Source organism: Borostomias antarcticus (assembly GCF_949987555.1).
Source record: "Borostomias antarcticus genome assembly, contig: scaffold_128, whole genome shotgun sequence".
Taxonomy (NCBI): Eukaryota; Metazoa; Chordata; class Actinopteri; order Stomiiformes; family Stomiidae; genus Borostomias; species Borostomias antarcticus.
In genome coordinates, this window is record NW_028175670.1 from 72,258 (window position 1) to 87,500 (window position 15,243).

Sequence of the window (15,243 nt, forward strand, 5' to 3'; positions counted from 1 at the left end):
AGCCGTTGAGAATGGCTAGTCCCGAGCCAAAACAATCCTACAGTGTATATAAATGAAATAGGGGCTGAGCTGTGTCCCTTCCATTCTAGTGGGCCAGGGACCAGTTCGAGGGGCTCTTCAAACAACCGGCTGAAAATGTGAACCAATACCTGGAGTAAGTCTTTCTCTCTGAAATCTACCAGACGTGATCAGCATCTCCGCTGAAACTCATTCTGCTACTCGTACCGTCAGTCATCTTTAACTCTTTTACGTCTTCACACACACGAACACACACACACACGCTCCTAATGATGTTGCGAGCGCTGCCGATCATCAGGGCGGAGAGGGTGCGGTGTGATGCGTTGTGGGTAGTGAACCTGGCGTCAGAGAGAGAGGGCCTGCTGGGTGGGGCCTCATGTGGGGCCCCAGAGACGCTCACCCGCCTGGCTCATTAGAGACCCCCCTACCGTATATGTCCACCAAATGGACTCGCTAACCGGTTTATTGTGAGCGATGTAGTGAATTAGCGTCTTCCCTGGAGGTGTCCTGGGGCTGTGACTGTATGTTTCAGGCCCTGTCTGGGAGATTTGAGCGTGACGTCTGTCCTCGGTTCCCTGGGGGCCTCCCTTAATCCCACCCTGCAAAGTGTCTCCCTGCGGCTCCGTTTATCTAAGGGAGGTTTAATGTAAGCTCTCTAAATTGTGGAAAAGCCCGCCAGCTCACGGAGAGAAACTCACTGAGCCCCGCGGCAGCGGCTCGAACACAGAATAGCTCTACTCATTGTGCCCAGACAACGATTAGTCACACTTAGCGTGGCGAGAAAGAGGAAGAGTAAAACTTCCCTTAACGAGCCTATCTTACCCAACCACATGTACGTTGTGAAACTGACAACCTCAAACCGCTCCCTGGCTTCCTGTCAGGTCCCCCGTAAGTGCAACCGTCTGTGGGTGTGTCTGCCGCTACGGTTCACGAGTCTCCCCTGTGCTGCGCCGGCTGTTTAGAGCGACCTGGCCCTGGGTTTACAGGGGAGCGCGGGCTCCAGATAGACGGGCGCCGGGCCGCCATGCTCTCAGAGACCACCCTGCGTGACCGCAGCACTCAACACTTCCTGTCCCTCTCCGGCTGGCTGCCCGCAAGGTGACGTGGACCCCACTAGCAGGACTACCCCAAACTGACATACGGTTCTCACTGACTGATTTTCACTGAGCAGCCAGACAGCCATTACAGGGAGATGACATGTTTAAGTGTGTCTTTTGTTAGGGTCGGCATGTGCAGGTCTTGGCTGCTTCTACCACTGCTTTGTTGACTTTGCATAAATGCTGTTGGAATTCAAAACAAGCCCTTGGCGGAACAATGGAGGTCGATCCCTTCTTTCTGGAGGACCAGCCTCGGTAAGGGTGTTAAGGTACATTACGAGGTGAGGGTGTTAGGGCTCGTTACGAGGTGAGGGTGTTAAGGCATGCTACGAGGTGAGGATGTTAGGGCTCGTTACGAGGTGAGGGTGTTAGGGCTCGTTACGAGGTGAGGGTGTTAGGGCTCGTTACGAGGTGAGGGTGTTAGGGCTCGTTACGAGGTGAGGGTGTTAGGGCTCGTTACGAGGTGAGGGTGTTAGGGCTCGTTACGAGGTGAGGATGTTAGGGCTCGTTACGAGGTGAGGATGTTAGGGCTCGTTACGAGGTGAGCTTTGGATTCCAAACTCTCCTGCTGCCCAACCACCTGACATCCTCCCTCATTGTTGTCCCTTGTTTTCATCATTGCTCTTTTCTCCCTCCACTCGGTAGGGATTACATACCCAGATAGCGAGACGATCTGGGCCATATATGGGCCAGATGCAGCACTTATGGCTTAGTTCCAGCCCATATATGGCCCAGATCCGTCGGTCCGCCTCCCTCCTTATCTAACCGAGAGGCTGTTCTGGTCCCCCTCCCCCGGGCTGTAGGGACGCCGCGGGCTTCCTGGAGCGGACCCTGTCCCGGGGGGAGGCGGAGGCCCTGGAGGTGCTGCAGGGTGTGCTGGGCAGCGTGGGGGAGCAGCGTCCGGCGGGCTGGGAGACCTGCGTGGCGTGGGCCCATGGACGCTGGGAGAGCCTCTACAACAACGACATCAGACAACTACTGCACTGCTTCCCGCCCGGGCAGGTAACAAAACACACTCGCTGGGAAACCGTTCTCTGTGGCAGCGCGCGAACACACAAGGGCACTGTTGTTGTTTACATACAAGATGAAATGCTTGTTTCGAGGCATTCCATTTCTCCCCTGACCTGTGATAGCATAACCGATCGTCATAGATGTTATATCACTCCAGTGCCATCCCACTGAACAGTATGTAATCTGTCTGTAATCTATAATCTGGTATGGCATAGAGAGAGAGGGCTGGGGGAGGGGGGTTGACGTCACACACTCTCGTCCCACCTGGGACTCCGGAGGGATTAGTAACAACCCAAACAGACCCCACCTGACCCTGCTCTGTCTAGCCTGCTCACACAGCCCGCGCTCTCTCCCCCCTACGAGATGTGGGCCAGCAGAAATTCCTCTGAGCGAGACTCCATTTCATTCCAGTCATATCCTGTTAAAGCCTTTTTGGGGGAGAGGGAAGGTCTGACAGTCAGAAAAGCATTGGGTTTCTGCTCTGAGTCTCCTGGGAAAGGCCCGGGTATGGTATTAATATACTCATTCTTCAGGAAAACGAGTGCTTGCGAAACACATGGGCGAGCCTCACACACACACTGTTTTAGTTTGAACACAGTGTAGCGCAGCGACTCTTTAATATCTCATATTCCTAAAAATCACTGATCAGTCACTTCAAGTGTTCCTTTGCAGTGGCACAGAGCTGGGGGCTGTGCTTAGAGTTCTTAGCAGATCTGATCGTGTTGTTGTTGTTATTGTTGTAGATTTAGTTTTGGTTCCTATCCCTCTGTTTCCCCTTCTTCTGTCCGGTTAGGGTTAGGGTTAGGGTTAGGGGGGGCTGTGGTTTCTGTCTCCTCCCTCACGCTCACTCTCCACCACGGAGCTTTTGGGGAAGTGTGATGCAGCTGACGGTTAACGTACGCTAACGGCCGGTGTGCAAATATTAACTATGGCACAGGCTGAGTAAATGAAAGATTGATGGGTTTGTAATGGGTCTGCGTGCTGCTTATCTGTGAGTAGGTATACGGTTGGCAGATGGCCTCTGTAAGATATCCTCCCAGACATCTAGAATATCAGCGCTAGATTTACTGCAACCTCCAGACGTGCAACATTGGCAAAGGTTCTTACAGAGTCAGACGGAGATGTTGAGCCAGCAGACGCGGTCCTGTTCGGGGAGGCGGATCGTGTTGTGACACAGCTCAGCTGATGAGTCTGTAGATGATGCTGCCGTGTGGAAACAGCCTGGCGGTCAGTGGCTTGTCTGGGGCTGAGGAGTGATAGGCAAGGCAACTTTATTTGTAGGCCCACAGCACAATTCATACGTACACTAGCACAATTCAAAGTGCTTTACAGCGTGACAAAACTACAATAAAGGTAAAAGATTTACAATTAAAACACTTTTTGTTTTTAAAGTGCAAAAGTACAGACAAAAAAATACAGAACATACAAGACTTCCAAGTAAACTAATAAGGTTAAAAAATAAGCAAAACATATGTTACAGGGCAGGGTATGCAGTGCAAATAGGAAAGTGTTTAGCTTTGATTTAAACGTGATCAGGGGTCAGGGCTCGTTTGATATCATGAGGGAGGATATTCCAGGTCAGGGTTAGGGTTAGGGTTAGCCCTAACCCAGGCATGATAACAGATCGCTGCCTCGCCGTGTTCTGTTCTAACTCTTGGGACAGCCAATAGGCTGACCCCAGATGACCGAAGGGTCCTAGAAGATTCATATGGCGCAAGCATGTCACAGATGTATTTGGGCCCAGAGCCACAGAAGTGATTTATAAACAAGCAGTAATATTTTGAAATCAACTCTCTGAGTGACTGGGAACCGGTGTAAGGATTTAAGGACTGGTGTAATGTGGTGATATTTCCTAGTTTTGGTCAGGACCCTAGCAGTGGCGCTCTGTGATAGACAGCAGGGGGTTAAAGGGCACACAGGGACGTGACAGGGTAGGGGTCAGAGGTGACACATACTGACGGTTTGGACTAGGTGAGGATTTAACAATTAGAGGGGACAGATTAGGATTAAGCGGAGGAAGACACTGAGAATCAGAGGTTACGACGCGGATGTTGCATCTTTCACAGACGCCTCTCACCCATGAAATGATTTAACTCAACATAACTGGGCGTCTGCAGGTTGAACAGTATCATTAAGACCTGCCCCCCCCACCCCCACCCCCACCCCCAAATGCTCCCTCTGTAGAGGATGATGCAGTAGATAGGCCTCAGCTGCTGTAGGAAGCCCCCCCCCCCCCCCCCCCTCCAGGGAGAGAGAAGTGAGCAGCCTGTCTCCTGTGCTGCCATATGGGCCTGCTGCTGGCGAGATAACCCTAACCCACCCTAACCCTAACCCTAACCCAACCTAACCCACCCTAACCCACCCTAACCCTAACCCTAACCCACCCTAACCCTAACCCTAACCCTAACCCTAACCCACCCTAACCCACCCTAACCCTAACCCTAACCCACCCTAACCCTAACCCACCCTAACCCACCCTAACCCTAACCCTAACCCACCCTAACCCTAACCCACCCTAACCCACCCTAACCCTAACCCTAAGCCTGGCTCTGCAGGGAAGTGGACACGCAGTCTCAGACTACCAGTCCAGGGAAGGTATTTGACGAGACCGTTATTGAATCAGGCATCTCTTCTAGTGTACCCCCCCCCCTCCCACCCCTGTTGTGATTCTACTGGGCAACTATTTGAATTACTGTTTGTAGTTTTACCAAACGATTGATCATAAACCCAGTGATTTATGTTTATGACACGGTGATGTTGCTGTGAGAAAAAGCCATTCTGCGACTGTCTGAGTGTATAATGTGTTTTTCCCAGACAGGGATTAGGCATGGGCTGTCACATGTAAGCTTCACCTAGTCAAGGAAACTGTAGTGTGTGGTACTTATGAATCATAAACACGTTTGGCCTTTCTCTGTTTCTCCTCAGTTGACAAGCTCAGGTCTGCCTTTCTGGTCTGGTGCAAAGAGATGTCCTCATCATCTGAGCTTTGACCCTAACAATGTAAGTACCTAACCGACCTCTTCTCCAAACCAGAGCTCAGTCACTTCCATACAACAGCAGTTCCCCTCTGTGGGTCGTTGTAAGGATCAGGGGGAATGATAGAGCGATTATCTCGGATGATAACATTCTCTCTGGTCTACTGGGTCCTTATCTGACCTGTGAGGCCCTCTTACAGCCCCTCTCCTGCAGACAAGTCATCTATCTGCCCCTATCACTACCTCCACCCTCACACACACACACATGCGCACACACACACACACACACACGCACGCATGCACAAAACACACACACACACACACATACCTCTGCTAAACCACAAACCTCCAAGCGTGAGCTCACCACTTATTTACTCACGTGCACACTCTCTCACTCACGTGCGCAAGGGGCCATTGCGGCTGGATCCGTTCGTCTTTCTTCCGAGCTCTGTCCCTCTCTCCTCCCTCCTCCTCTCCTCTCTCCAGTCCTCCTCACCCCTCCCTCCTCCTCTCCTCTCTCCAGTCCTGCTCACCCCCTCCCTCCTCTCCTCTCTCCAGTCCTCCTCACCCCCTTCCTCCTCCTCCCTCCTCTCCTCTCTCCAGTCCTCCTCACCCCTCCCTCCTCCTCCCTCCTCTCCTCTCTCCAGTCCTGCTCACCCCCTCCCTCCTCCTCCCTCCCTCCTCTCCTCTCTCCAGTCCTCCTCACCCCCTTCCTCCTCCTCTCCTCTCTCCAGTCCTCCTCACCCCTCCCTCCTCTCCTCTCTCCAGTCCTGCTCACCCCCTCCCTCCTCCTCCCTCCTCTCCTCTCTCCAGTCCTGCTCACCCCCTCCCTCCTCCTCCCTCCTCTCCTCTCTCCAGTCCTCCTCACCCCCTTCCTCCTCCTCCCTCCTCTCCTCTCTCCAGTCCTCCTCACCCCTCCCTCCTCCTCTCCTCTCTCCAGTCCTCCTCACCCCCTCCCTCCTCCTCTCCTCTCTCCAGTCCTCCTCACCCCCTCCCTCCTCCTCCCTCCTCTCCAGTCCTGCTCACCCCCTCCCTCCTCCTCCCTCCTCTCCTCTCTCCAGTCCTGCTCACCCCTCCCTCCTCCTCCCTCCTCTCCTCTCTCCAGTCCTCCTCACCCCCTTCCTCCTCTCCTCTCTCCAGTCCTCCTCACCCCCTTCCTCCTCTCCTCTCTCCAGTCCTGCTCACCCTCTCCCTCCTCCTCCCTCCTCTCCTCTCTCCAGTCCTGCTCACCCCTCCCTCCTCCTCTCCTCTCTCCAGTCCTGCTCACCCCTCCCTCCTCCTCTCCTCTCTTCAGTCCTCCTCACCCCCTTCCTCCTCTTCTCTCTCCAGTCCTGCTCACCCCCTCCCTCCTCTCCTCTCTCCAGTCCTGCTCACCCCTCCCTCCTCCTCTCCTCTCTCCAGTCCTCCTCACCCCCTTCCTCCTCTTCTCTCTCCAGTCCTGCTCACCCCCTCCCTCCTCTCCTATCTCCAGTCCTGCTCACCCCCTTCCTCCTCCTCCCTCCTCTCCTCTCTCCAGTCCTGCTCACCCCCTCCCTCCTCCCTCCTCCTCTCCTCTCTCCAGTCCTCCTCACCCCCTTCCTCCTCCTCTCCTCTCTCCAGTCCTGCTCACCCCCTCCCTCCTCCCTCCTCCTCTCCTCTCTCCAGTCCTCCTCACCCCCTTCCTCCTCCTCTCCTCTCTCCAGTCCTGCTCACCCCCTTCCTCCTCCTCCCTCCCTCCTCTCCTCTCTCCAGTCCTGCTCACCCCCTCCCTCCTCCCTCCTCCTCTCCTATCTCCAGTCCTGCTCACCCCCTTCCTCCTCCTCCCTCCTCTCCTCTCTCCAGTCCTCCTCACCCCCTCCCTCCTCCTCTCCCCTGTCCCTCTCTCCAGTCCTGCTTGCCTCCTCCATCCTCCTCCTGCATGAAATGCTATCAGCTCTCCCAGGTCTGAGCCTGTCGCTCCAACAGACAATAGGTCAAGAACAAAGGCCGGCATCCAGGAATGCAGCCCAGAGTCATTGCACCACAATACTGTGTAAATAGCCCATTCATGAGTCATGACCTTTTAACTGCGTTTTGATAACAGTTATACATCAGCGGCGTCACCCTTTGAATCTTTCCTGGTCCTCCTCAGACACATTTAACGGGAAGCCAATTTTCATAACTCGCGAAATAAATCAAGAAGGGGTTAGTCATTCGTGGGCATGCTGGGACTTTGTAAACCCAGAGTTTCTGTATGCCGTTGGTCACCACCTGGCCATTGCTCACACTGTAGCTCACGCAGTCTGAGGTGTTAGTTCCATGAGGAACATCCTGTTTGATGTTCACATTTTCCACAGCCTTTGCCCTCCACGTGAAACGGGCGGAAAACGCTTTGCACCATGGCACCTCAACATGAGGGCTTGGCGGGTTTTGTTTGGGTTGGCTCGTGGTTTAGTATAATTATTTATTTTACCTCAGCTCTGGGTTTGGCTGCTGAGACTTGGAGGTGGAGGGTCACTGACAGCTTGTGTTACTGTGTCACATATGCAGACCACCCATATGGACTATGTGGTGGCGGCAGCCAACCTGTATGGGCAGACCTACGGCATAGCTGGGACGCGAGACCGCGACGCCGTCCGAGGAGTCCTGGAGAGGGTCCAGGTGGCTGCCTTCACTCCAAAGTGCAGCGTGAAGATCCATGTGACTGACGAGGAGATGGAGGAGGAGAAGGAGAGGGAGAGAGCTGATGTTGGTGAGAAACCTCAAAAGCTCCTAACCCCCGCCATTTTCTGGCCTGTATTTCTGTCTCTCTGTGCTTCTCAGCGTTTCTCTATCACTACAGATAAGGGCCAATTGGAGGAGCTGAAGACCCAGCTGCTCTCTCTGACCCAGAGAGGTTCAGCTCTGCAGATGTTCCCCATCGACTTTGAGAAGGTAAGAGTGCAACGTCCTGAATAACTGCTGCTCACGCTGCAGGCTACGGGCCCTCAGACTCACCGGCGTCTGGGCCTAAGCAGGGCGGGGGGGGGGGGGGGGCACGCCGAACCTACAGGGGCCCGACATGGACGATTCATCTTTCGGGTCCTGCAGTGACCCGGTTCTGTACCGGTCCCCAGGGACAGAGGGCTCATGGAACAGCACTGGGGGGGGGTTAGGGTTAGGGTTAGTTCTGTTCTCTGGCTGCTCAGTGGCACTGCCACACGGGGGGGGGGGCTTTTTAAAGAGTGCACATCCTGTTGGAAGCAGAGTTGAGAGAACAGTGGATTAGTGTGACTGGGCCTGAGGATCCCTGTTTGGATGACTTCAGAGGGGTTGGGCTCTGAACCCCCCCACCCCCACCCCCCCCCCCCTCATGTCACCCTGCTCTTTGAAGTGCCACACTCACAGAACCCTGAGGCCAGACCACACTCCATAACACCTCCATTGTGCGCCCAGTCACTGTCATACAGAGAGGCTTATAATCCTCTCTCTCCTCCCCCTCTTTCTCTTCTCTCATAGTGTTCTCTCACTCCCCCTCATCTATCTCTCATTCTGTGAAAATCAACTTGGTACTGGTGTGCGGATGACTAAACTGTAGCCGGGGTGGATGAGGTCAGTCAGGCGTGTATCGGATGTCACCTTTAATGTGCGAATGAGACCCTCCACCCTCCACACCACCGCCTCCACCTCCGCCTCCACCTCCACCTCCGCCTCCACCCTCCACCCTCCACACCGCCGCCTCCACCTCCACCCTCCACACCTCCGCCTCCACCTCCGCCTCCACACCTCCGCCTCCACCCTCCACACCGCCGCCTCCACCTCCACCTCCACCTCCACCCTCCACACCACCACCTCCGCCCTCCACACCACCGCCTCCACCACCGCCTCCACCCTCCACACCACCGCCTCCACCTCCACCTCCGCCTCCACCTCCACCCTCCACACCACCGCCTCCACCACCGCCTCCACCCTCCACACCTCCACCCTCCACACCACCGCCTCCACCTCCGCCTCCACCTCCACCATCCACACCACCACCTCCACCCTCCACCCTCCACCCTCCACACCACCACCTCCACCCTCCACACCACCACCTCCGCCCTCCACCCTCCACACCTCCACCCTCCTTACCTGCCCAGGTGAGGCCGTGGACGTCTGGAATGTGCGGAGGTGGATTCCACAGGCATCAGGTTGCCAGTGTCGACTTTATCTCCAGAGCATCCCCCCTTTCCCCCCCCTAAACCCGCCATCGGCCCCCGAGTAGCTGTCACCTGTCCGGCCGGCCTTTTGTGAAGCACCGCCGTGACCTCACCGTCGCCGCGTCTCGCGATGGAACCGCCATAATTTTCCCCCCGAGTCATGTGTTACCGTAATTAAAGTGACACGGCGACAAAGGCCGCCACCGAGCTCCGAGCAGGCGACCTGAGCGTCGCGTCGTTTCGGCTGACTCGGGTTTGTAAATTTGGTGGCAGACAGCGGTCTGGCTCCCGGAGCCGTTTGCTGGGTGTGAAAATGCGCGTGGGCCTCAGCCCAGCGTACTGTATGCCAGCCTGTGTCGTCCCCTCCCTTGTATGTAAAGTGTACGACTTCTCCATCCAGGACAATGACGGCAACTTCCACATGGACTACATTGTCGCCGCCTCCAACCTGCGAGCGGAGAACTACGACATCCCGGCCGCCGACACACACGAGGTGAGAACGAGAACAATCTCCATTATATTAGCAGTGATGCTGCAGGGGGCGAGGGGCTGTTTGGGAGGGAAAAATAAGAGAAAACAACGACGCCCACCCCCCCCCCCCCCCTTCCTCCTCCTCCTCCCTGGGGGCTGTGTTTTGCGTCGCTGACTCACACACACCTGCCCCGGAGCCACAGAGCGCTCGCTACAGAGGGGGGGCTACAGAGGGGGGGCTACAGCCTCACTCACCTTTGTTTCTGAGGCAGAACTAATCACAGCACTTTACCCGTCTGTCCCCTGGGACTTGTCACCTGAGACCCAGGAGCAGGGCCTGGCCCTGCACACACACACGCACGCAGGCACACACACACACACACACACACACACACACAGATAGGGGCTGAGGGAGGGAGCAGGAGGGATAGAGACAATAGGGGTTTTTCAGTAGATAATCATCTCAAACCTGGCTTGGCACGTCAGGTCTTGCTTTTTACTGGAGATGACATCACCCTCACTTCCCCCACTGTCTGCTTGCCTCTCCTGCACACTTTTGACAACACGACACATCCCGCGCCAACACGCTCCCAAACAGCCCACCTCCTCCCCTAACAGCTGCTCCTCCCCCCCCCCCCCGGCAGAGCAAGCGCATCGCGGGGAGGATCATCCCGGCCATCGCGACGACCACGGCGGCGGTGGCCGGCCTGATGTGCGTGGAGCTGTTCAAGCTGGTCCGTGGCCTGCGGGAGGTGGGCTCCTACCGCTCGGCCTACTTCAACATGGCCGTCCAGGTCTTCGTGCTCGCCCAGCCCCGCGCGCCCCGGCGCTTCACCGTGAGTCCCACACACACCCACACACACACACACACAGCTACACATACACACTCTCTCTCTCTCTCTCTCTCACTCTCTCTCTCACACACACACACACACACACTCTCTCACACACACACACACACACACACACACACACACACACACACTCACTCACACACACAGCTACACATACACACTCTCTCTCTCTCTCACTCTCTCTCTCTCACACACACACACACACACACACTCTCTCACACACACACACACACACTCACACACACACACACACACACACACACACTCACACACACACACACACACACACTCACACACACAGCTACACCTACACACCCTCTCTCTCTCTCTCTCACTCTATCTCTCTCACACACACACACACACACACTCTCTCTCACACACACACACACACACACACACACACACACACACACACACACACACACTCACACACACAGCTACACACGCACATGGCCTCGGAGAAGAGGCACAATAAGCACCTAGTAGGCATTGCTGACGGCCTGTGCTGCACATGGGTCAACCGTCCTAGATACAAGCTGTGAGTACGTAGAGATGGTCAGTGCTTAATGGACAGCACAACTCTTTACAACGGCTTTTATTCACCCATTCACACACCAATGGCGGCAGCTGCCATGCAAGGTGCTAGCCTGCTCATTAGGAGCAATTTGGGGTTCAGTGTCTTGACACTAGGCATTTTTAGACAGAGCTTCTGCCAATTTTTCTGCAAATAGGTCCCGCAATGGACCCACAATATCTGCGCTCTGCCCATTTAGACAGAGGTGTAATATTTCCGTGGCAGTTCTTTGTTTAGAGAGCATTCCCCCCCTCCACATTTCAAAGAGGCGTGAACAATCAGCAGTTCTTCAGTAGTCTTCTGTGTTGGCGGAACGCACCATTCAGACGAAAAGGGGAGTCGGGCCGTTGCTGGAATATCACTACCTCAAAAAACGAAACGAAAGGGGGGAGAATCTTTTACACCAATCCGTGTCTGTTCAATTTAGACCAACGGCGAAACGTACGATTGGCGCAAGTACGACGTCTTAACAAGTCTGTCTGAATGACCCTACTGACACTAACATGTGGACAGGAGGAGCTGCTTTGCCTCCTGAGGCGGCTGTAGCTCAGTTGGTAGAGCGGGTCGTTCAGTGATCGAAGGGTCAGCGGTTCGAATACCAGCTCCGACTGTCTACATGTCGGAGTGTCCTTGAGCAAGACACCTAACCCCAAATTGCTCTCAATGAGCAGGATAGCACCTTGCATGGCAGCTACCGCCATTGGTGTGTGAATGTGTGTGTGAATGGGTGAATGAGAGGCCATTGTAAAGCGCTTTGAGTGCCGCTAAGGTGAGAGAGCGCTATATAAGTGCAGTCACCATTTACAGCCGCCTCCAAAGATACTGCATGTCGATCCTGTATGCACTGTGTTACGACTGGGTTGGATTTGGACCCAAACGCACGACACCGGAGGCAGAGAAAAATGCAAAGCCCAAAGGGCGGTTTAATAATAAATTAATAAGTCCAGCAGGCAAGGTCAAAAACGATAAACAGGCAGGGGTCAGGCGATCAGCAAACAATGTCCAATATCCGTAATCCGTAGTCAAAGTCCATATCCAGAAGGGGGGTCAGGGAATCCGTGTTTCAGTCCAGGGGTGGTGATAGCAGGCAAGCCGAGCACTGCACACTGGGTCTGGAGGGAAAGTAAAACGGAACGAGAAAAAATGGATAAGCAAAAACAGAGATACGGACAGCAATCAACAAGGTAGGCTACGCTGGCTAGGGTACTTGCCACAGGAATTCTATGGGAAGTTCTGGCGATGAGCATGGAGAAAACCAGGGTTCTTGTAGGCAGGCGATGATGATGATTGGGACCCGGTGCGCAGCACTCAGCCGTAAGCGCGTTCACTAATCACCACGATTGCCTTCACCTGTGGCGTTGGAGCGCGCGCTGTGCGCGTGCTGAGGTGCTGGGCGTCTCAGGAATACTCTCAGGAGGCGGGAATTCGGGAGACCCCGAACGCCGCGGGGTAGAGCCGGACCGACGCACGTTGCGTCGGGCCACCGGCAAGCTCGGAGGAGCGGAGGGGAATGCGCGCGGTGGTGCCGCCGTAACAGGACCCCCCCCCAAGCGGGAGCCACCTGGCGACCGACCGGGGGCATCAGGATGGGCCCGGTAGAAGTCGCGGAGGAGAACAGGGGTCATGATCTGGGACCGAGGAACCCAGCTCCGTTCCTCCGGGCCATACCCCACCCAGTCGACCAGGTATTGGAACCCGCGGCCCTGGCGGCGGACCTTCAGCAGCCGCCTCACCGCCCACTGAGGGTGGCCATCCACCAGCTGCGGAGGGGGCGGCGCGGGAGCCGGTGGCACGAGGGCGCTGGTGACGACGGGCTTGACCCGAGACACATGGAAAACCGGATGGACCCGGCGAAGGGAGGCGGGGAGAACCAACCGGACAGCGGCGGGGTTGACGACCCGGTCGATGAGGTAGGGCCCGATGAACCTCGACGCCAGCTTCCTGGAGGAGACGTGGAGGGGCAGGTCAGCAGTGGAGAGGTAAACCCGTTGACCGACCTGGTACACCGGGGCCGGGACACGCCGCCGGTTGGCACCGCGGGAGGCGCGCGCCGTAGCGCGGAGCAGGGCGGACCGCACTGCGGACCAGACCCCCTGGCACCGGCGGAGATGAGCCTGGACTGACGGCACCGACGCCTCGGCCTCCTGGAGCAGGAACAGGGGAGGTTGGAACCCCAGGGAGCACTCGAAGGGAGACATGCCGGTGGACTCGCTGACCATGGCGTTCAGTGAGTACTCGACCCAGGGCAGGTCCTGACTCCAGGAGGAAGCGTGAAGGGAGGACATGCACCGGAGGGCTGACTCCAGGCTCTGGTTGGCTCTCTCCGCCTGGCCGTTGGTCTGTGGATGGTAACCAGAAGAGAGACTGACCGTGGCCCCAATCCCCGCACAGAATGCCCTCCATACCTGAGACGTGAACTGGGGTCCACGGTCAGACACCACATCCTGGGGCAGACCGTAGAGCCGAAAGACGTGCTCAGTCAGCAGCTCCGCCGTCTCCATCGAGGTGGGGAGCTTGGGTAGGGCCACGAGGCGCACAGACTTCGAAAACCGGTCCACAATGGTGAGGATGGTGGTGTTTCCCCGGGAGGGAGGGAGACCGGTCACGAAGTCCAGAGCGATGTGTGACCACGGACGACTGGGCACAGGAAGGGGTCGCAACAGGCCAGCCGGCGGCTGGTGGGATGCCTTGCTGCGGACGCAGGTGGTGCAGGCGGAGACGAACTCTCTGACGTCCGCTGCCATGGTGGGCCACCAGAACCGCCGGCGTAGGAAAGACAGCGTACGGTGGGAACCCGGGTGGCAGGCAAACCGGCTCGCATGTCCCCACTGGAGGACACGGGTCCGGACGGCAGCCGGGACGAACAGCCGGTTGGGCGGGCCAGTCCGGGGGTCGGGTTGGGTGCGCTGGGCCCTCCTGACCACTGCCTCGACGTTCATGGTGACCACCCCGATCACCCGGGAGGCGGGAAGAATAGTGTCCGGAGTGGTAAGATCCTCCCCTGCCGCATAAAGCCGAGACAGTGCGTCAGCCTTGGTGTTCTTGGACCCCGGACGGTAAGTGATGTGGAAATTAAACCGTCCGAGGTACAGGGCCCAGCGCGCCTGACGGGAGGTCAGCCGCCTGGCCGACCTGAGGTAGGTCAGGTTCTTGTGGTCCGACCAGACGGTGACGGGGTGCTCCGCGCCCTCTAGCCAGTGCCGCCACTCCTGGAAGGCCTCCACAACAGCCAGCAGCTCCCTGTTGCCGATGTCGTAGTTCTCCTCTGCAGGTGTGAAGCGGCGGGAGAAGAAGGCGCAGGGATGCATCTTCTGGTCGGCCGCTGACTGTTGTGAGAGAACCCCGCCGAGACCCGTGTCTGAAGCGTCCACCTCCACGGTGAAGGGCCTCGAGGGGTCGGGATGAAGCAGGACCGGCGCGGAGGTGAACCGCCTCTTGAGGTCGGTGAAGGCGGCACTGGCTGCAGGTGTCCAGGTATAAGGACGCAGAGAGGAGGTGAGGGCAGTGAGGGGAGCGGCCACCCGGCTGTAGTCCCGTATGAATCGCCGGTAGAAGTTGGCGAAGCCAAGGAAGGACTGCAGCTGCTTACGGGTGGTGGGTTGGCTCCACTCGACGACAGCCTGGATCTTCTTGGGATCAGGCCGAGTTTGTCCACCTTCCACAATAAGTCCCAGGAACTCCACAGAGGGAGTGTGGAAGGTGCACTTCTCGGCCTTGATGAAGAGGCGGTTCTCCAGGAGACGCTGGATGACAAGGCGGACGTGCTGGACGTGTTCCTCAGCGCTCCTGGAGAACACCAGGATGTCGTCGAGGTAGAGCACAACAAAGATATCCAGCATGTCCCGGAGGATGTCATTCATCATAGCCTGGAACACGGAGGGGGCGTTGGTGAGGCCAAACGGCATGACTAGGTATTCGTAATGGCCTCGGGGAGTTTTGAACGCGGTCTTCCACTCATCCCCCTCATGGATTCGAACCAGGTGGTAGGCGTTCCGGAGGTCCAATTTCGTGAAGATGGTGGCCTCCAGGAGGGGTTCGAAGTTGGAACTCATGAGGGGGAGAGGGTACGTGTTCCTGATGGTGATGGCGTTCAGCTCCCGGTAGTCA

General features: G+C 56.7%; 1 protein-coding gene across 1 annotated transcript in view; it reads left to right on the top strand.

Moving 5' to 3' along the window:
• The window catches only part of uba7 (ubiquitin-like modifier activating enzyme 7), a gene marked incomplete at its 5' end in the record, with an annotated part of 60,074 nt that overhangs the window by 13,926 nt on the left and 30,905 nt on the right, over positions 1 to 15,243 (top strand). Inside the window, 7 exons of the mRNA XM_084463225.1 lie at positions 90 to 154; positions 1,919 to 2,117; positions 5,052 to 5,126; positions 7,610 to 7,811; positions 7,902 to 7,993; positions 9,638 to 9,730; positions 10,353 to 10,544. Of these exons, the coding sequence (XP_084319351.1) occupies positions 90 to 154; positions 1,919 to 2,117; positions 5,052 to 5,126; positions 7,610 to 7,811; positions 7,902 to 7,993; positions 9,638 to 9,730; positions 10,353 to 10,544 (918 nt within the window). The remainder of the gene's footprint in view (positions 1 to 89; positions 155 to 1,918; positions 2,118 to 5,051; positions 5,127 to 7,609; positions 7,812 to 7,901; positions 7,994 to 9,637; positions 9,731 to 10,352; positions 10,545 to 15,243) is intronic.